At 41.3% G+C, this 22,500-nt stretch overlaps 1 protein-coding gene across 1 annotated transcript in view; it reads left to right on the top strand.

The window, feature by feature from the left end:
- LOC138959519 (neuronal acetylcholine receptor subunit alpha-3-like) overlaps positions 1-22,500 on the top strand; it is a 64,303-nt gene that overhangs the window by 30,968 nt on the left and 10,835 nt on the right. Inside the window, exons 3-7 of the mRNA XM_070331043.1 lie at positions 7,029-7,237; positions 7,944-8,053; positions 13,423-13,603; positions 14,330-14,603; positions 20,102-20,188. Of these exons, the coding sequence (XP_070187144.1) occupies positions 7,029-7,237; positions 7,944-8,053; positions 13,423-13,603; positions 14,330-14,603; positions 20,102-20,188 (861 nt within the window). The remainder of the gene's footprint in view (positions 1-7,028; positions 7,238-7,943; positions 8,054-13,422; positions 13,604-14,329; positions 14,604-20,101; positions 20,189-22,500) is intronic.

Below are 22,500 nucleotides of genomic sequence, written 5' to 3'. Positions count from 1 at the left end.
TCTAGTCGCTTCAGCTCAATGGTTTGATTTGAGTTTTAGTGTTTTTTTTTATCGACTTTTTTTCTTCTTTCTATTTTCTTTTCGTTGTACTTCTCTTAAGCAATACAACTGTTTTTGTTCTTGTTTCTTCAGGTTGACTATTTGTAGTTTTACTTTTCGTCTGTTTTCTCCACCTCCTCCACTTCTTCGTTTGGCACAATTTGTGACTGTTCTACAAGCCTTAGGTCGAAGAGATTTTGTTAATTACAAGTGTGTTTTTTTTATGTACACAAACAATTCTTATCACAAAAACTAGTTTGCTTTAATTTGTATTTTGGGGGGACTTTGAATTGTACTCAATGCGGACTTTGTCGTGGGTATGGTGGCAGGTTTCACGGTAATCAGACTTTTTGATGTGTGTAAACTTTGCCTTCAAATTACTTGCTTACTGTGTTGATTTTCATCATTTTTTCTGCTTGGCATGAGTAAGTATGGTATTTGCAATACAAAAAAATAAATAAAAGCTAAAATGTTTGTGTTTGAGCAATTATTTGAGCGCGTTTTTCGAAGCGAACGTGTGAATCCTGACAGACACCATTTCCTTCTGTCACATGACCCCATCTCAAAGTGTGATTCAACAGACACAAAAATAACACACAAAACTTATGATAATGGGGTTATTAATTTAATTAATACACAAGGTTAGTCTCTGACTAGAGAAAATAGGGAAACAATATCAAATGGGAGCATAAAACCGTTTCTGGAAAAATTTTCAATCACCACCGAAAGTGTCTGTCAGTAAAAAAACCACGTGCTTTGTTTGCAAAGCAAAGCCTAATTTTACACATCGCGTGCTTTTGTCTGTTATTCTTGCTTGTGAACATCATTTTATTGATGTTCTTCACTGGAAAGCAGGTGTATCATCAACAGTATCACAAAATCGCAAAGAATGAACATTTTTGTTGTGATCCGACCGGTGTCTGTAGACTGAATCACACGTTCGGCAAACTTCGTTTTTAACGGAAATAACCGAGCCTTTAATCGGAAACGACGTTTCAACCGCTTCATATCGTCTGCAGGAAGAAAAAGAGGAATGCGACACCCAGTGAGTAAAACATTTAATCGTTTTTAGTGCCTTTTGATCAAGTTTTGTTGCGTCTGTCAGCAACGTTCGTCAACCCAACGTTCGGCACAGCGACGCACGCATACGGATTTGCAGCGTTTGCATTCGGAAAGTGAGGGATTTGTGAGTTCGTTTGCATAATTTCAATCGCTAGTAGGTTTTCCCTTCGTCTCCCATTCTTGTGTGTACATGTTATTGGCATTTCATTGTGTAAATTGAAAGTTTGTGAGTAACAGTAGTAAAATCTGTCGAACGTTGGCAACGCTGACAGACGGAAATATCGAACGTTGCCTTCAATGACAGACTGGCTTGGCGATCGTACTTTCGATTCGTAGGAACACAATATATAGAGACAACAATGTGCGCTCGTTACCACAACGGTCATGAACCGGTGTAACACAAAATTTTTACTCCACGAAAAATTGACTCGGACGGAGTAAACTTCCAGTAAAAATCTTGTACGAAAAAAGAACTCACAAGGAACTAAATTTTTACTCCCCAAATATTTACTCCCAGTAAACATCTCGTACGAGAAACTTAGGGCCTACTCCTTCGTTTATAATTCGCGCAATATCCCATTTTCGTGCAATCCCGTTTTGCCGCCGTCCCATTTTGGCGACATTTAACAAGCCAAGCGTCATTTTACTACCGCATCCCATTTTGGCGCAATCCCGTTTCGCCGCTATCCCATTTTTTTGAATTTTTTTTTCTTTTTACATTTAGTCAAGTTTTGACTAAAAATGTTTAACATAGAGGGGGAATCGAGACGAGGATCGTGGTGTATGTGTGTGGGTGGGAGGGTGTGTGGGTGTGTGTGTGTGCGTGTGTGTGTGTAGAGCGATTGAGAGTAAACTACTGGACCGATCTTTATGAAATTTGACATGAGAGTTACTGGGTATGATATCCCCGGACGTTTTTTTCAGTTTTTCGATAAATGTCTTTCATGACGTCATATCCGGCTTTTTTTTAAAAGTTGAGGCGGCACTGTCACACCCTCATTTTTCAATCAAATTGATTGAAATTTTGGCCAAGCAATCTTCGACAAAGGCCGGACTTCGGTATTGCATTTCAGCTTGGTGGCGTAAATATTAGTTTATGACTTTGGTCATTAAAAATCTGAAAATTGTAATTAAAATTATTTTTTTATAAAACGATCTAAATGTACGTTCATCTTATTCTTCATCATTTCCTGATTCCAAAAACATATAAATATGTTATATTCGGATTAAAAACAAGGTCTGAAAATTAAAAATATAAAAATTATTATCAAAATCAATGGACGTCTACCCACAACACGCCACTGGATGCCGCGTGGTGCCAGTCGTGAAAACCAGGTTCTTTGTCCCACAGTGAGACATTCAAGTTGGGGACTTTGTGACCGCTGACTTTGTCAGCATGGATGGAAAGGTGGAGAGATACAGGGCGGTGATCATCCCCAAGTCAACCCATTTCCCCGATGGGCCAGATCGAGAGGAGATCTGTGTGAAGTGTTTGCGCGCAAAAGACAATGGGAGATACTATGTCTTTCCTAATGTTGATGACATTTCATGCTTGCCAATGGCTCAGATAAAAAAAAATCCCACCAACGAACCATGAACAACAGGGGGGATTACTATTTTGACATGTGACCAAGTCTCATTTGAGCGTTCACAGTGTTACCTGAGAATAGCACACCCCCTTGAATTGGGACCAAAGAAAAAGCGTTGTATATATGCATTTTTGAATGCTTTTCTAAAGTCATAAGTTCATTTGTGAAAAAAATAAATTTTTAGGGATTGTTTTGCTGAATGCATGCAGTTAAGAAATTGACCCCGTTTTCAAATTTAGGGGGTAGGGTTGCCCCATAGCCCACGTATGTCTGTGTGACTGTGTCAAATATCAATCTACTTTGCGTACAAACTGTATAGATGTTTGTTTTTCGATTTTAGAATGATTTCTTAAGCTGGTTAGAACTTCTGAGGTCTACAGGAAACGATAAAGATAAAAAATGTACAAAATATAAGTAGCGTCCTTTATCTTACCATTGTTCTGATCAATACTGTCCCTTTATTTGCAAGTTAACCGTTTTTATTAATGTGTTCAATGAGTATGTTAAAAATTATTATCAATGGTTGCTTTAAACAGCACCTTTGGGCAGTTATTATGCACTGAAGTTGTAAAAGCATGTTTTGGGGTTTTTAGGATATAGCGTCTTGGAACGCCAATCATCTTGGAAATACGAATGTTCATATAATTTTTTTTACTGTTTTGGATAGATAAAAAGTTGAACTCTTGGTGCAAACTGTTTTTTGGCCCCTGTTTGACTATTTATTATTTTGGAATATTGTGTGTGAGAGGGAAACTGCAATCCTCAATATCATGAAACGTGCCTGGTCACCTTTCTCGTCTTGGCTTTACTGTTTTATTTTAGCACCTTGTTGTGTCTCAGCTTCATGTTCCTTTTTGTGTTGACGATGATGGGTAAATCGAAGGATTTGTCATTGATGTTCTAACATGTTTGTTTTTTCTCTCTATGCTTTACTCCTTTTCAGAGTGCTAAACTTTAGCATGTCTTATTTGTAATCACGACACACGATTCATTGATTTGTTATTCTAAGCTTCTTCTAGATTATGTTCTACTCTGGTATTGTTTTTCCCTCTGTCTGTTCCTCTTTAAGAGACTGGTGATGAGTTCATTATTAGAATGTAATGTCATTGATATTCCACCATGTTTTTCATCCCCATTTATTACTTTTTCAGAAGCCTGAACTATTACATTTATTATTTGTAATTATGGCACGAGATTCAATTACAATGATTGCCCTGGTACTCCAATTCTCCTTTACATACATTGCTCCCCCCCCCCCCCCCATTTACCGTCTTATACCATCCCCCCCCCCCACCCCAGATCCCCCCTTTCTCCCCCACGGCAAACTGTTCCCCATCGCAACCACTTTACGTTCGCTCATCTTAAGTTCATGTTTGCAAAATTGTACAGACTTGAATGTTTCTTCATTGGCCTTTTTCTGATCTGTCTTAACCCCTCTTCTGTCTCTTATACTTTTTCTGTTGATGTGTTTGTGCTCTTGTCGCCCTTATTTCTCATGCCCGTGACAGTTTCTCTTCTCTTTGTTCATGTTCTTGTCAGAAACAGAAATATTGCTCTGATCAGGAAGCATGAATGCGATATCTCTTGATCCGATTGAGAAGAAGCACCAGAAGAAATAATGGTTCAAAGGCTGTGTTGACGTGATGATGAGCTGACAATAATGCCTTCTTTCTTCTCCGTTTGAATTCTTTTCTTTGCATCATCCATTTCTTGTTCTTGTGCTTCTTGTTCCTGTTGTATTTCTTCTTTTTCTGCTTTTTGTTTTGTGTAATACTTTATTTTATGGCAATTCAGGCCCGCCTTTTCCTTTTCGTGTGTATTTTTCTTTGAACATGTTTCATATTCTTGTGCATGTTGTTGTTGTTATCTTTCTTTTTTCTGTCCTTTGTTCTTATTTCCGCTTGACTTTTTAGAAATGCAAAATTATCCGCCTTTATTTTTGTGTTGTTCTCTTCCTGCACCAGGAAAAGTAGAAAACAAAGAAATGAGCAAACTGACAAGGCAAAAACAAACTCAGAAACCAGCAGAAACCAAACAAAGAGTTATGAGAGGACACACCACGACTTCATTGATACAGTCCTTTGATGTTGTATGTCATCTTGATCAGCTAAAACGAAATAACTAACAAGCAAATCAACAAACAAACAAACAAACAAACAAACAAACAAACAAACAAACACCTAACCAACCAACAAACATACAAACAAACACACACACACGAAGAAATTGGGAAGAAGACAAGCAATAACTTGATAAAGTTCTTTATGATTTCTGATCATCATCTTGATTGGCAATCCCTATTACTCTCATGTCTTACTAGGACTGAATTGTTCCCCTTTCTACTTTTCAAGAATGGGCAGCCACTTGGTGCTGCTCTATCAAATGTGACAGTACACAACACAACAAAAACAACAACAATAACAACAACAACAATAGAAATATATATGTGTGTGTGTGTCTGTGTGTTAGTATGTGTGTGTGTGTGTGTGTGTGTGTGTGTGTGTGTGTGTGTGTGTGTGTGTGTGTGTGTGACTGTGTGTCTGTGTATCTGTACGTCTGTAAAAACAGATAATAGTAGTAAACTCGTAGCTTTAGAATTACATTTCCACAAACTTGGGCCAAGTCCATTCAGAATCTCAAACTTGCTTCGCCAGGAAACATAATCTGTTGTTTTTTTTACATGCTGTTCAGCATCATTTTTTTTAGTACATGACTTTGAAATTACTTTTTTTGTTTTTAATCCAATGCAACAACCTGGGTTTTTCCTCACTTTCTCATATTCCTTTCATTCGATCTGGCAGAGGTCACGCATGTCTTGTACCGGCTTTCTTTCTTGATCCTCTCACATGTGACCCTCCACCACGAAATGAGTCGCATGTCACCTCGCGCGGTTCCGCGCTAGGCTTGATATAAGTCCGGGGAGTGTCTGGTAACAGTGTGAGGGTCACCTTAGTCACCGGCTTATAACTCAAACAGTTTTCACTCTTTTCTAAAACGGGTTTCACCACTGGATAGAGCATAAAAAACTCGTTAGGAATATGTAAAAAATATGAAAATCATGCAAAGGTGACATGCGACTCATTCCGTTGTGGAGGGTCACATATTTCTTTTTGAAGGCTTTTTTTCTGCGCCATTTAATCTATTTCTTTTTTTAAAGGATTATATATAATACCCGCTCAGTATTCTTCCCTTTTCATTTTCTTTCTTTATCTAAACTTGCCGTTTTCTGTCTTGTGCTAAAAAAAAAACCGGTCAGTGTTCCTATTTTTTTACTGTGAAGTTTGTTTCAATCCTATCATCTTTCTTTGAACTCGCAGTGAACTCTGCTCGTTTCATCTTTACTGTATCTCTTTGTTCAGGTCAGAGCTCTTCTTTTGATGTTTTTAAAAAAATAATTGTTTGTAGAAAAACATCTCGAAAGCGATATCAAAACATTTTGGCAATATGTCAACCTGAAACTAAAAGATCAACACGGAAAATCAAGGATCAATCATGAGCAGCACAAGTGAGGTTATCTGAGCACATTTTCAGAGTATACATGACTTATATATTTTTGGATTCCGGAAATAAGTACAGCACGTTTTTTAACGTGTTTGTGCGTCCACTCGTGGTTGTTTCGTCTTCTGTATTTGTTAATGTTTTTATTTGTTTGCAGTTTCAATTATTTGTTGATTGCTTTTTATTTCGGGTGTTTCTTTTAAGTCCTTGTTTAGCCTTCTTTGAAACATTCAAGGTTGAAAATGACTCCCAAATGTATCATCTTTCACACTGTCCTGCGCCATTTTGTCCTTTGTTTTCTTATGTGTCATTTGTTATGTCCTCGTCAGTGACGTCTTACAGTGAGCAGATTTGTTTCTTCACGCGAAGGACTATACCTTTGTACTCTCCTTTCTTTCGATTTAAACAGTTTTTATTCCGATAATTACAAATAACAATGCCGCGTACAATCAATTAAATACGCGAAGGACTATACCTTTGTACTCTCCTTTCTTTTGATTTAAACAGTTTTTATTCCGATAATTACAAATAACAATGCCGCGTATAATCAATTAAATACGCGAAGGACTATACCTTTGTACTCTCCTTTCTTTTGATTTAAACAGTTTTTATTCCGATAATTACAAATAACAATGCCGCGTACAATCAATTAAATAAACGGAGCAAAACAAGCTATAAGCTTATCAACGTGCTCTTAAAAGCAATATCATATTTGATTTGGAAGACGAATATAACGTATACATGTCACAAGGATAAGTGGATTTGTAAAGGGGAAAAGCAGCTTGAAGAAAACGAAAAGCAACCGACATACATAAATAAAAGCAACTCCTTTCTTTTCAGTCCGAGGAATAGGAGGCGGTCTGGCAGCCTCTAAGGAGAAGCAGCTGATCAAGCAACTCATCAGCAACTACGAGCAACAGGGGCGCAACGGTAGGCCAGTGGCTGACCACAACCACAACATGCTGGTCAACTTCTCCCTCTCCCTTATCCAGATCATGGACATTGACGAGAAGAACCAGATCCTGAAGACCAACGTCTGGTATCATTATGTGAGTGTTGTTTTGGAGATATGTGGTGTGCGTCTTTTGTGTCCGCGTACGTCTTCAGTGGGCTTGAGGAAGAAGAGGGTATTGTTTTATGTTTACAAACAGAACTAATGACCACGTGATGTTAAAACTTTGCCTTTGCCTTGCTTTGTCAGTTTGTGCTGATTTCTTCCTCTTCCTACGCCTCTGCGCCCACGTCTCATTGTCTGTATCTCTATCTCCCCGTTTCTCGCTGTCTGCGTCCGTCTGTCTGTCTCTCTGTCTGTCTGTCTGTCTCTGTCTGTCTGTCTCTCTTTGTCTCTGTCTCTCTCTCTATCTATCTCTGTCTCTCTCTCTCTCTGTCTCTCTCTCTTTCTCTCTTTCTCTCTCTCTCTGTCTCTCTCTCTGTCTCTCTCTCTTTCTCTCTCTCTCTCTCTCTCTCTCTCTCTCTCTCTCTCTCTCTCTCTCTCTCTCTCTCCGATTCTTCCTTTCCTTTCCACCACTGAGTTGTGTATGGCAATACATGTATTAGAATGTTTTTGTTGTACACTTGTTTAATGATGATGATGATGATGATGATGATGATGATGATGATGATGATGATGATGATGATGATGATGATGATGATGATGATGATGATGATGATGATGATGATGATGATGATGGTGGTGATAATGATGATTTCAAAGCAAAAGTAATACATGATGAGCAAATAATACGATGATTCCAGAAATGGGTGGATCAGCTGCTAATATGGAACCCAAGGAAATACGACAACATCACAAGCATTCGCATCCCTTCGGATCAAATCTGGCTTCCAGATATCCTGCTCTACAATTTGTGAGTATAAAATGCTATTACATCACACAGTATGCCACCACCAATATCCCCGATTGCATCCCTCTTGAGAATGATTGCTATGGGTGCGGACAGTGCTGAATGCGATATAGAATGCAAAAAGCATGGTCTTGTAATGAATAATGATGTTTGTCTTGGTACATTCCGAGCGTGGGGTCCATATTCCAATTGAAAAACTGTGGCGCAATGTCTTTCTTCGCAGCTGTTTTATGGAAAATGTATGGTAAAACCATGCACCGAGACGGCCTGTATCATAATTTAGTTCCAAGAAGATATCAGACAGATCATGTAAGCTTTCCAGCTCACCCACAGATGATTTATTTTTGGTTGTAACATTAGAAAATCTGAATTGCAGTCACGTGGGTATCACACTGAATCTGTGTACATGCAAATGAAAACAAAATGTTCTTGTCCTGTGAGTTTGATTATACAATCCTGCAGCTTTCGCCTGTTGTCGTTGACGTTGTTGAGTGGGCTTTTGTTATTGTTTGTTTTCTTTTCTTTTAAGGTTTAGTCAAATTTTGTTTTGTTTTGCTTGTTTGTTTGTTTGTTCAGTTGTTTGTCTCTAAAGTTCAGTCAGGATGATCGTACATTTAATATTTGCGTCGTTAATGGGTACGTCTGCACACGTGAGCGTCAAATTGTCTGTGGTGCACATTCTTTGTCTTGTAAAATGACAAGAAATAAAGAGGCATGTGTGATGTGAAGCCTTTTGATGACGGGGACGCCTCCCATAAAAGACAATTTATGTTGTGCCATTGTCATTAATATTGACCAAAATATACCAGTCTTGACAGTTCATGTGCAATTGTGAGCACTTTTGGCTGGTCCCAATGGTGTCCTTTTATCGCAGGTTCCACTGTAACTTTGCTCTTAGACACAAATGAACAAGGTGTTATGCTTGTGCGTATTGAAATAGCTTTTGCAACTGTTGTGTTGGTGTTGCTGTAACTTTCTCTCGTGCTCTTATCGTCCTCGTCGTTGTTATCGTTGTTGTTGTTATTTCACCCACTACACTTTAACAATACACGTTGCTGCTCTGATACTTTAACTTTCGATATCACACAAACAGACTTTACACACAAAAAAAGTGCAACCGGGTATTTCTTTTCCTGCCTGACTATTTGCTTCGTGGGAAGAAAAAAACCCGGCAATAGTGTGTTTTTTTTATAATAAGCAGACACCGTGAAGGCTTGGCGAAAATCCTAACAGCTTTGTGAAAACCTTTTTCAGCACGCAGACAGTTTATTCGCCATCCTTCAGAGACTTCCATTTAATTGATGAAATTTCAGACGGTCACAAAAAAACTTCTTAGACGTGACAGGCTAATTCCATGACTTGCCCATAGGGGCAGACTGTTCAAGTGCTAGATCTACACTGTCAGTGTCTGAGGCCGCTACGATAGTTTCGTTCCGATAACGCCAACACCGTCACAAAGATAATTGAAAGAGCCACCTTCTCCCTTTTTCGTATGTGGGCTACGGCGGCCCAAAGGCGCGCCAGTGTTGTTGGGGTCTTGACGTGGGGGAGTTCGTTTGACATGTTGTGTACTTTTATCAATAGTAATGAAACAATGGCGACTGCACGTGAGAGGGAACAATAAAGAAACCAAAAAGCAATGTACTCACGTTAAAATGACGAACACGGAACGAATAACAGCGACGTTTCGACCTAACGTCGCCGTTATTCGTTCCGTGTTCGTCATTTTAATGTGAGTACATTGTTTTTTGGTCTCTTTTATCAATAGATAAGGTTGTTTTTTAACGGACTGTGGTGTCAACTTTGAATATTGTTCGGAAAGACGGAAGATTAAGAGAGAGAGAGAGAGAGAGAGAGAGAGAGAGAGAGAGAGAGAGAGAGAGAGAGAAAGAGAGAGAGAGAGAGAGAGAGAAAGAGAGAGAGAGAAAGAGAGAGAGAGGGAGAGAGAGAGAAAGAGAGAGAGAGAAAGAGAGAGAGAGAGAGAGAGAGAGAGAGAGAGAGAGAGAGAGAGAGAGAGAGAGAGAGAGAGAGAGAGAGAGAGAGAGCGGACCCATATAACGCAATAAGAAACATATAATCAACAAGATGACTGTGGGTGAGATAAACAAAGTTGAAAAACAAAATAAATCGGTACTCACCAACACATGGACAGCACAGACACAGACAAAGTCCTATTTTCGCCTATGGAGACTTTTTTTGGAACCACAATTACAAAGGGAGGAAACAAGCAACAGCAAAAGAAGCACAAAACCAAAAAGGGGTTACAAGACAAGAAAAGACACACTGTCATGAAATATATCATCCGATGCACAGAGAGAGAGAGAGAGTGAGAGAGAGAGAGAGAGAGAGAGAGAGAGAGAGAGAGAGAGAGAGGGGGAGAGGGAGGGAGGGAGAGAGAGAGAGCGAGAGAGAGGACCTAAAGAATGCCAGAAGAACAGACAAACTGTCATGACAAATATCTCCCGATGCACACTGCCTGTGCCCTGATAATGACAGACAAAACCTCAGCCCCGAGAGAACTAAACAACGCACGCAGAATGTTATGGAGTGCTCCTGAACCCCACATACCGTTGCTCGAATTCGGAATCAAGATTGTCACACGTCAATTATCAGACGGCACACTGGGACCCTCCCTAACCTCAGTATCTCTCACGCTCCACTATCGGTCTGGTACATTGACCGGACACAATCCCGTTTGCGACGTCGAAAACCTCTATCCGGTGGCGTTTATTCCCAAAGGTGTTGCTCCTAGAAACCCTCACAATCGGATATGGGGCACCCAGACCCTTCTAATCTTGTGTCTTCCTTCCCATTCGGATCGGATCAGCTAGGGGGGCATCCCTCTCTGTTCTGCAGGAGTCGCCGCCCTTTAAATGCACCTACCGCTGCGAAAACCAAAAGTTTTACTGGTTCACACAAAGGGGAGGTAATGATGTTACACCCGCATCGATTGTGCGGAAGTTGGAGGAAAAGAAATCAAATAGAAAAAAGGGAGGGAATCCTAGACTCCCGGAGGTTATCCTCCCGGCCCGGAAAGTTTTTGGGGGCAGATAGAAAGCAGAATCGGTGTCTTCCCTGACCAACGCAAGCGAGGCTAACACAATTATTTCGTTTGTTTTCTCCCCCCGACAGGAGAAAGTTCGCAACAGCCTGTGCTAACACATCGGTCAGGATTTAGGGTCGCTGGCAGTTTACCCCTCTACCTCTCTAATTCTGTTTGTTCCCTCCAAAGGCTCTCAAGTCGATTGCGTTTCAGTTATTTTTAAGGACACCTCTTCGCGACAGAAGTAAGAGAGCGACCAGTCTTATACTTACCAGAGACTTCTCGCCGTGGCAGGATCCAATCAAAGAAGAGGTCTGAGCCGTCAACGCTGTTGTCGGTAAACATTAACGTTTCAAAGGTACAGTGCTTCCCGTATAAACAATTCTGATCACTAGTTCAGATCTGCGTAGGCTTCTTTTCTTTATTGCATGGGGTAAGACCATTCATCCTCTCCTCCTCCTCCATCCCAAGATTACAAACAGCCTGGGCGCTCATTGTGTATAATAGATAAGGCTTTGCTGAATTTATTTCGTGACGGACAGTAGTGGCTTAATTACTTTGATAATTAATGTATTATAAAGCAAATAGTCAACTCCGCACATGCCAGGATGTTGGGTTTTGTTTTTTTGTTTTTTTTGTTTTTTTGTTAAGGATGTTAAGTTTTAGTATGTGTCCAAGTGGCGACCGGGGTAGCCTTATCCACCTAACATCTTCGGCAGATCTAAACTAGCGAGCCAAACTTGTTTTTAAACAGGAATGACTGTGCCTTTTTAGCTAAGGAATCGATGCTGCCGGTAAAACAACCGTGCTGTCTTCGGGCGTCGCTTGGTTACCCTCTTCTCACTCGCAGTGAATCTATTTCAGATACCTAGTCCATCATCCGATTAGAAAGTTTTGTCTCACGGAGGAGAATTAATCAGCTTTTGCCCTCCACTAAATTTGACGGCCGTGTCCCCCCCCCCCCCCTCCCCCCCCCTTCCCCCCCCCTCCCCCCCCCCCCCCTCCCCTGAGTTTCGAGGCTAAGCTGTTGAAATTCGTTACCACTCTTGAAGACCTAATTTTAAAAGCACACAGACATATCCCCAAAAGATTAAATCACAGAGACCCTTTTATCATAGAATTTATGTTTCGTTGCGTTCTACATGTAGTATCGGGTACGATCTCTCTCTCTCTCTCTCTCTCTCTCTCTCTCTCTCTCTCTCTCTCTCTCTCTCTCTCTCTCTCTCTCTCTCTCTCTCTCTCACTCTCTCTCTTTCCCTCTCTCTTTCCCCCTCTCTCTCTCTCTTTCTCTCTCTCTCTCTCTTTCTCTCTCTCTCTCTCTCTCTCTCTCTCTCTCTCTCTCTCTCTCTCTCTCTCTCTCTCTCTCTCTCTCCCTCTCTCTCTCTGAGCTCGCCTCTGTCTCTGTTTGGTCCGTATTGTTATAGATTGCAATAAACGGCAATGCTACTCTACCTGTAGTCCCTTAGCACAACACAGAAGAATGTGTATTGGGTGTATTCTAATCTGCCTCATCTCACTATGCCGCATTCGACCCACCCCATAGCCCACCTCGTCCGCATCCTACTTCGCCATAGCCCACTCTGCCACATCCCTCTCCGCAATAGCCCATTCTACCACATCCCTCTCCGACATAGCCCATTCTGCCGCATCCCCCTCCGCCATAGCCCATTCTACCGCATCCAATTCCGTCATATCCCATTCTGCCGCATCCCTCTCCGCCATAGCCCATTCTACCGCATCCAATTCCGTCATATCCCATTCTGCCGCATCCCTCTCCGCCATAGCCCATTCTGCCGCATCCAATTCCGTCATATCCCGTTCTGCCACATCCCTCTCCGCCATAGCCCATTCTTCCGCATCCCACTCAGCCATAGCCCATTCTGCCGCATCCAACTCTGCCGCAACCAACTCCGCCATTCCCCACTCTCCCGCATTCTTCTCTGCCATAGCCCATTATGCCGCATCACAGTCCGCCGTAGCTCAATCTCTCACGGAAGAGTGGGCTTTAGCGGAGTGGGATGTGGCAGAATGAGCTGTGGCAGAGCAAGAAGCGGACGAGTGGGTAATGCCAGATTTGGATACCATGGCTCATTCTGCCGTATCCCAGTCTGCCGTATCCCAGTCTGCCGTATCCCAGTCTGCCGTATCCCAGTCTGCCACAGCCCACTCTTCCGCATCCCGCTCTTCCGATCCCAGTCTGCCTTAAATCGTCTGGCGAGGGGGGGGGGGGGGGGGGGGGGGGTTGCCTGCGCGTCTGTATGCCTGTGTGTCTACGTCTGAGTAGGGAACAGTCGGATAGGGCCTACATGTCATTCTGTTCTGCCTCCAGTGCTGATGATCGACTGAAGGAGACACGAGAAGCCCTGGTTGTCGTTCAAGATACTGGCGAGGTGTTATGGATGCCTCAAGCCATGCTCAACAGTTCCTGTTCCTTCGACACACTCCTCTTCCCTTTTGACGAGCAGCAGTGCGAGCTCAAGTTCGGCTCCTGGACCTACAACGGGAATAAGGTGAGTTCAGAGCAGTGACACTTTTCAATAGCAGCTTCTTCCGATTCCTTGCTTCAGGATTAACAAGGTGTCTTTGTAGTAATGAAAATATTAATGAATTGTGGTTTCTGAGTTCTAGCTCAAGACTTCTTACGCGTCTTGTGTTGTGTTGTTCGTCCTTCGTTGTCGAAGATGACCGCAGGCTCATGGTACGCTTGGATTTCGGGCCTGAGTGGTCCGGAGGTGGCTGATGAGGCCTATCCGGGAAGCGTGGCATCAGAACCAATCAGACTACGCCAGTTTAGTCTGTTATAGGCAAGATGCTCTCAGGAGTCGACCTGGATGTCAAAGTCTTGAAGGAAGGCTTTTAGAGTGGCCGTACATCTGGTCTGCTGCCCTTCTTGCGGGTATAAGGCGAATAAAACGCCCGTGAATTGACAGTCAAACCTGGCTTGCGTGGCGACCACCTCTCAATAACGACAACCTCCTTACAACGACCACCCTCAAAGAGACCCAACGAGGTGTGTTTGTGTATATATTCCCTTTCCATAGCGACCAACTCTCTATAACGATCACGTTTGGTCGTTAGCGACAGGTTCGACTGTATTGGTATAGATGACTGTCGTGCCGAATTCACGTACTTGCCGATTCCGCGAAATCGGCAATATTGTTGCCCATTTCGCGTAATCGGGTATACATATAAGGCCATATATATGTTTTAGTTTGTATTTTGTATCATACTCACAGCTGGACATGGGCTTCATCGATGGTCAAAGCTCCATGGACACGACGGACTACACGCCAAGCAACGAGTGGACCATCATATTCAACAGTGGCCGCAAGAACGTCAAGTACTATTCCTGCTGTCCTGAGCCTTATCCGGACATCACCTTTACGCTCAGAATTCGTCGAAAAGTGGCGTTCTACACCTTCATTCTCATTCTGCCCTGCGCTCTGCTGTCATTGCTTACTATGGTCATCTTCTGGGTGCCTCCAGAGTCCCCGGCTAAACTTCAGATTGGTGAGTGGCAGCGGAGATGTCAATGGAAACAAGAGCTTAATTCTTTGTTTTAATCTCCTTTAGTCATGTGGATTACCATTGGATAAGACATGAGAAGGAGCAGTTCCAGTTAAGCTGATGTATTTCCGAATCATTTAGTCTTGGTAATGATTCTGTGGGGTATTCTTTTAGCTGCTTTTTACATGAATTTTGCATTGTGTTTGTGTGTGTGTGTGTGTGTGTGTGTGTGTGTGTGTGTGTGTGTGTGTGTGTGTGTGTGTGTGTGTGTGTGTGTTGTTTTTTCTTGGTCTGTAGGCTATATTTGAAGCAGTTTATTTATCAAAAGTTGCTAGCCGTGAGTTGAATACATTGATCCCAGGTAAATTCCCTCACAAAAGCCACACGGTACTTAACTTTAAGGTAATCAAACTAAGTTTGATGCAGTTAGTTTTATGCATGACTGTCAATTGTCAATTGAAACATATTTTGAATTGTAGTTTATGACATCATGAGGTATGTTAAACATGGCTTCTTTGCTCTTCTGTGTTTTTTGTTTGTTTGTTTGTTTCTGTGTGTGTGTGTATTTTAATCGGTGGTGTTTTTGTGTTTTTGTTTGTTTGTTAGTTATTTCCTGTTTTCTTCTTTATTGAGAGGAGGGAGGTGAGGGGGAGGGGGGGGGGTGTAATTATCCCCATTTCTTTGGTGCTGGCATACTTCTCTAGTGGTCAGAATTCATATTAATTTTATTTTTCATCAATGTGACATCCCGTTCATCTTTCGTCCGTTCGGCTGCGTATCTTTAGGTCTAGTGTGGCTTGGCGTAGTCTTTATGTCTACTGTGGCTTGGCGTAGTCTTTAAGTCTAGTGTGGCCTGGCGTATCTTTAGGACTAGTGTGGCTTGGCGTGCAGCCCTCGGGACATCATTTTCACAATCTGTAAATAATAACAAATAAAAACGTTATAATGGGCGTTTCTCTACTTTGAGAGCATCCTAGCTCTCTGGTGGTGTGTCTCACAGCCGGAGGGCATCCTTGAAGAAGTGGAACGAGAAAGGTTATTCAAGAACATTCAATACGCGGGGAGGGACCGATTAGCTCGTTTAAAAATGCCTTGGGGAAAAGATAGGCTGATACGTGTGTGTGGACCGTAATTACGTTTTTGCCCGTTATCTTGAGGTTAAGGGTGCTGTGTGAATGTGTGTAGGGTAGGGTTCGGGTTGGAAGGGGGTGTTGGATGTGTGTGTGTGTGTGTGTGTGTGTGTGTGTGTGTGTGTGTGTGTGTTTGTGTGTGTGTATGTAATGTGTGTGTGTTTGTGTTTGTGTGTGTGTGTGTGTGTGTGTGTGTGTGTGTGTGTGTGCGTGCTTGTTTGTGTTTGTGTGTATGTGTGTGTGTATATATATATAAAATGTCAGTGGAATATGAAATGGGGAAAGCGAATGCAAAGCAGATAAAGGTATGTGCAGGGGTTAAAATATGTACCTTAAGTGTACAGCTGAGAAGAGTCTGAAAATCAGAAAACCAGAACAACATTAAAATATCAAACAAGTCGCGTAAGGCGAAATTACTACATTTAGTCAAGCTGTGGAACTCACAGAATGAAACAGAACGCACTGCATTTTTAACAATGACCGTAGTCCGACGCTAGTGCAAAAAGCAGTGAAAGTGACGAGCCTGTTTAACGCGGTAGCGGTTGCGCTGCGCTGCATAGCACGCTTTGCTGTACCTCTCTTCGTTTTAACTTTCTGAGCGTGTTTTTAATCCAAACATATCATATATATATATGTTTTTGGAATCAGGAACCGACAAGGAATAAGATGAAATTGTTTTTAAAACGATTTCGGAAATTTAATTTTAATCATAATTTTTATATTTTTTAATTTTCAGAGCTTGTTTTTAATCCGAATATAACATATTCATATGTTTTTTTGAATCAGAACATGATAAAGAATAAAATAAAAGTAATGTTGGATCGTTTTATAAAAAAAATAATTTTAATTACAATTTTCAGATTTTTAAATGACCAAAGTCATTTATTAATTTTTAAGCCTCCATGCTGAAATGCAATACCAAATTCCGGCCTTTGTCAAAGATTGCTTGGCCAACATTTCAATCAATTTGATTGAAAAATGAAGGTGTGACAGTGCCGCCCCAACTTTCACAAAAAGCCGGATATGACGTCATCAAAGGTATTGATCGAAACCAAGAAAAAAAATGTCTTGGGATATCATACCCAGGAACTCTCGTGTAAAATTTCATAAAGATCGGTCCAGTAGTTTACTCTGAATCGCTCTACACACACACACGCACAGACACACACACACACACACACACACACACACACACACACACACACACACACACACACACACACACACACACACACACACACACACACACACACACACACACACACGCACGCACACACACACACACATACATTTTTTCTCATTTTTCATTTTTCATTTTTCATTTTTCATTACTTTATTGTCCCATCGCTGGGAAATTCGGGTCGCTTCCTCCCAGTGGAAAGCTAGCAGCAACGGAGTCGCGCTACCCAGGTGTCTGCGTGTTTAGGTGTATTCAGCCACCTGCACTTATGGCAGAATGACCAAGATCTTTAACGTGCCATTGTGGTGACACGGGGGTGGGAGATGGATACCGTCTCTGGGTCTGCACATAAAGTTGACCCGTGTCCGTCCCGGCCCGGATTCGAACCAGCAACCTCTCGATCACAAGTCCAGTGCTCTACCACCTGAGCTACCCGGGCCCCTCGTCTCGATTCCCCCTCTATGTTGAAACATTTAGTCAAAACTTGACTAAATGTAAAAACAAGTCGCGTAAGGCGAAAATACAACATTTAGTCAAGCTGTCTAACTCACAGAATGAAACTGAACGCAATGCAATTTTTCAGCAAGACCGTATACTCGTAGCATCGTCAGTCCACCGCTCGTGGCAAAGGCAGTGAAATTGACAAGAAGAGCGGGGTAGTAGTTGCGCTGAGAAGGATAACACGCTTTTCTGTACCTCTCTTCGTTTTAACTTTCTGAGCGTGTTTTTAATTCAAACATATCATATCTATATGTTTTTAGAATCAGGAACCGACCAGGAATAAGATGAAAGTGTTTTTAAATTGATTTTGAAAATTTAATTTTGATCATAATTTTTATATTTTTAATTTTCAGAGCTTGTTTTTAATCCAAATATAACATATTTATATGTTATTGGAATCAGAAAATGATGAAGAATAAGATGAACGTAAATTTGGATAAAAAATATTTTTTTTACAATTTTCAGATTTTTAAATGACCAAAGTCATTAATTAATTTTTAAGCCACCAAGCTGAAATGCAATACCGAAGTCCGGCCTTCGTCGAAGATTGCTTGGCCAAAATTTTAATCAATTTGATTGAAAAAATGAGGGTGTGACAGTGCCGCCTCAACTTTTACAAAAAGCCGGATATGACGTCATGAAAGGTATTTATCGAAAAAAAGAAAAAAAACGTCCGGGGATACCATTCCCAGGAACTCTCATGTAAAATTTCATAAAGATCGGTTAAGTAGTTTGGTCTGAATCGCTCTACACACACACACGCACAGACAGATACACACACGCACAGACAGACACACAGACACACACACACACACACACACACACACACACACACACACACACACACACACACGCACACACACACACACACATACACCACGATCCTTGTCTCGATTCCCCCTCTATGTTAAATTATTTAGTCAAAACTTGACTAAATGTAAAAAGAAGACATTTTCTCTACAAACAAAACCGTTGTAAAACTACGATGACGTTGCAGATTCCTCGCTGTTGTTCTAGTGCCACGGAGTAAAATAAACAAATGTACAAGAATGAGCTCATTGATTCTGCTCCTGAAGTCAGTGTCCAAACCCAAAATTGAATTTGAAAGGGTTGAAACTCCAGGGAACCTGTTCGAATTGAAAGCCTTGATTGTGAACCCAGCTAACGAAGTTAAAATAATGCAGATTAGGGATTGGGGTGGAATGCTACAGAAGCAGTTATGAGTCTTGAAGAGAGAGCGAGAGAGAGAGAGAGAGAGAGAGAGAGAGAGAGAGAGAGAGAGAGAGAGAGAGAGAGAGAGAGAGAGAGAGAGCGAGAGAGGGGGGGATGGGGATAGAGAGAGAGACTTTGAAAGGTTGAATAACCATGTAAGATGAAGAAAAAGAACAACGTACGATAAACCTGCTTAAACCAGTTCTGTGAGCTATGTTGCAAACCGTCCCACTGAACGTTTCTTTTTACATTAAGTCAAGTTTTGACTAAATGTTTTAACGTAGAGGGGGGAATCGAGACGAGGGTCGTGGTGTATGTGCGTGCGTGTGTGTGTGTGTGTGTGTGTGTCTGTCTGTCTGTGTGTGTGTGAGTAGAGCGATTCAGACTAAACTACTGGACCGATATTTATGAAATTTGACATGAGAGTTCCTGGGTATGAAATCCCCAGACGTTTTTTTCATTTGTTTGATAAATGTCTTTTATGACGTCATATCCGGCTTTTCGTGAAAGTTGAGGCGGCACTGTCACGCTCTCATTTTTCAACCAAATTGGTTGAAATTTTGGTCAAGTAATCTTCGACGAAGCCCAGACTTTGGTAGTGCATTTCAGCTTGGTGGCTTAAAAATTAATTAATGACTTTGGTCATTAAAAATCTAAAAATTGTAAAAAAAAAAGAAAATTTATAAAACGATCCAAATTTACGTTCATCTTATTCTCCATCATTTGCTGATTCCAAAAACATATAAATATGTTATATTTGGATTAAAAACAAGCTCTGAAAATTAAATATATAAAAATTATTATCAAAATTAAATTGTCGAAATCAATTTAAAAACACTTTCATCTTATTCCTTGTCAGTTCCTGATTCCAAAAACATATAGATATGATATGTTTGGATTAAAAACACGCTCAGAAAGTTAAAACAAAGAGAGGTACAGAAAAGCGTGCTATCCTTCTTAGCGCAACTACTACCCCGCTCTTCTTGTCAATTTCACTGCCTTTGCCATGAGCGGTGGACTGACGATGCTACGAGTATACGGTCTTGCTGAAAAATGGCATTGCGTTCAGTTTCATTCTGTGAGTTCGACAGCTACTTGACTAAATGTTGTATTTTCGCCTTACGCGACTTGTTTCTTTTTCCAAAACTGAAAAGAGAGAAGTGACATAAAAGATAGTGATAAAAAAGTGAAGAAGCTTTTCGCACACACGAGATTATAAATGGCCTGGGGTAATTTTATTAAAAGCATCAAAATCCAGGAGTTGCTGGTTATTTCTGATCTTTCTTTTGATACACAAAAATGTAATTGTGTAGCTCCCCAAATTCTCATTATTAAATTTGATGAAAATTGGTGAACAGTTTTTTGTTGTTGGTGGTATTTTTAGTGTTCCGCTGGATGCAACACTGCCAGTTCTGTGCCTTTTCTATTTTTTGTTATTCCGCTAGCACTTTGAATTTGGCGTGAATTGTGTGTTTCAGGAATGAACATATTTCTGGCGTTTTTCGTCCTGCTTCTGTTATTGGCTGACTACACGCCCAGGGCTGCTGCATCCATCCCATTGATAGGTGAGTGGGGTTTTTTTTCTTTTTTTCTTGACCTTTGCTGCAACGCACGAAGACTTCCATGATTAACCAAACAATGTATCTTCCTCTATGTCATTGAGAGTAAAAAACGGTATAAGTCAGCACACGGATGCATCGGATGATTTGTGTACACAATCATGCAATAACTTATATGTTCAATCTGTTTCTGCACTGGCACATACCCGCACCTGTATATAAACACACCCGCATGCAGTGATGCACGCACGCATCCAAGCGCACGCGCACGCGCACGCGCGCGCACACACACAAACAAACACATGTGCACACTTGAACACACACACACACACACACACACACACACTCACACTTGAACACACACACACACACACACACACATTCACACACAAACACACACATACACACACACATGCATACCTGTTTACCCTTACTATTTTGGAGTAATTTATTACTATTTTTTGTAGGATTTCGGGAAAAAATACTCCATTAGAGTACGGATTACGATTTCCAAACGTGCTTCAACTTAGATTAATATTGCTAATGTTGGCATTTGTAACTCCTGGGTTACTATTTGGTCATGAGATTACTATTTTTGGCTTGACCATTACTCTTGTCAAGGTTTTGGGGTAAACAGATTTGCACATGCCCGCGCGCGCTAGCGCAGTCATTGTACCTTTCATGTTGTTCACACTTTTATTTGGAGCGAACCAAATGGAATCAAATCCCTCCAGGGGATGTGGGGAGGGGGTTGTGAACACAATTGATCTTTAGAAACGGCAGCATGGTGTTTTGATGAGGATTAGACGCTTGGCAGAATGTCAATGGAACTTTCAGCATGACAAGAATATTATATGAATCTTGGGAATTCTTTGTCATCGTGATTTTTGGCAGAAAAAAATGCAAGGTTGTCATCTTGAATTTGTTTATTAAGATGGAGAATTTGGTATGACTGGGTCTTTGTCTGCTTCCATTTTTATGCGTCGTTGCTTTCTGAGAGAAGGCCTGCCAGAATATGTATAAAATTAAAAAAACATTAAAAAAACAATGACATAAGGAAGACAGATTTTGAGAAACAAAACCTACCGACTTTTACATGGATACACTATGCCTGTGGTGTTAAGGGTGGAGATATTTCCCATCTTCCAGGTCAATGTATGTGCAGACCTGATAATGCCTTATCCCCCTTTGTCTGTACACGCAAGTACAAGACCACGTGCGCACGGAAAAAAATCCTGTAATCCATGTCGGTGGGTTATAGAAACACGAACCTTCCTAGCATGCTTCTACCGAAAGCGGCGTATGGCTGCCTATAAGGTCATACACGTAAAAACCAACTCGTGCAAAACCACGAATGTACGTGGGAGTTTCAGCCCATGAACGCAGACAAAAGAAGATGAAGTATAGAAATTGCCAAGTGTTAACAAAGACCGACAAGTCAGATTTGAATGAAACACTCAAGTGATACAAGGGATTTGTTTTAGAATTTTGGAGCCTTTCCAGTCTATCCGTTTTTGAATTTCTGCTTTCGTGGACTACTTGGACGCCTACGGCGTTTGTTCGAGAAACTACATCGCGATCGTAGAGAAATTGTCTAATGTAAACAACAAAAGTCAAAGTTAAATGAAACAAGCAAGCAATATCGTTTAGCTCATGAGAACAGCAGATTCACTACTACTTTGACTTTACAACAGCGGTAATGTTCACCCGCAGTGTCTGCTTCAGAAATAAAAAAACAATATTTTGTGTACATGTCTTTAATTACAAACATCCTCCACCGTTTCTCTCGAGGCGACATTAGACGCCTCAAGAGCCTTCATGTAGGCACTTAACGCTGAGATTCTCTGCCTCATGACACTCACAGATAATGAAAAAAATCTTCTTAGCCAAATCCGCAGCCACCCCGGAGGTGATTGACACAGTTTCAACCTTTCTTTTTAATACTCCCTTCTGGCTGTTGTTCACCTTTTCTCCGTCCTTTCGGCCCCGTTTCCGTTCGATATTTTAATCTACATTCATCTCTTAATCGAAGTTGTTTTTGGCTGGCGGGACATCCGTAGGAATTATGTGTATTTTGCCGGCCGAATCGCCTTTAATGTCTGCAAGCTTCGATTTTCGACTCGGCGATAGGAACCTCAGATTTCCCCCATGTTGGTGCTTGCGAGAGACCAGGGTAACCTTCCATTCGGGGCTAGATTCCGACCACTTGATCGTATTTTCTGATAACGTTGGGATATAACATTCATCATATAAAGGATTTGCGGTGCTGTAGGGATAAATCGTCGTGCAGACAGGTCTTATAGGCAGAGAGAGAGAGA

This window comes from Littorina saxatilis, linkage group LG2, assembly GCF_037325665.1.
Source record: "Littorina saxatilis isolate snail1 linkage group LG2, US_GU_Lsax_2.0, whole genome shotgun sequence".
NCBI classification, from domain to species: Eukaryota; Metazoa; Mollusca; class Gastropoda; order Littorinimorpha; family Littorinidae; genus Littorina; species Littorina saxatilis.
This window is presented reverse-complemented; position numbering and strand designations above follow the sequence as displayed.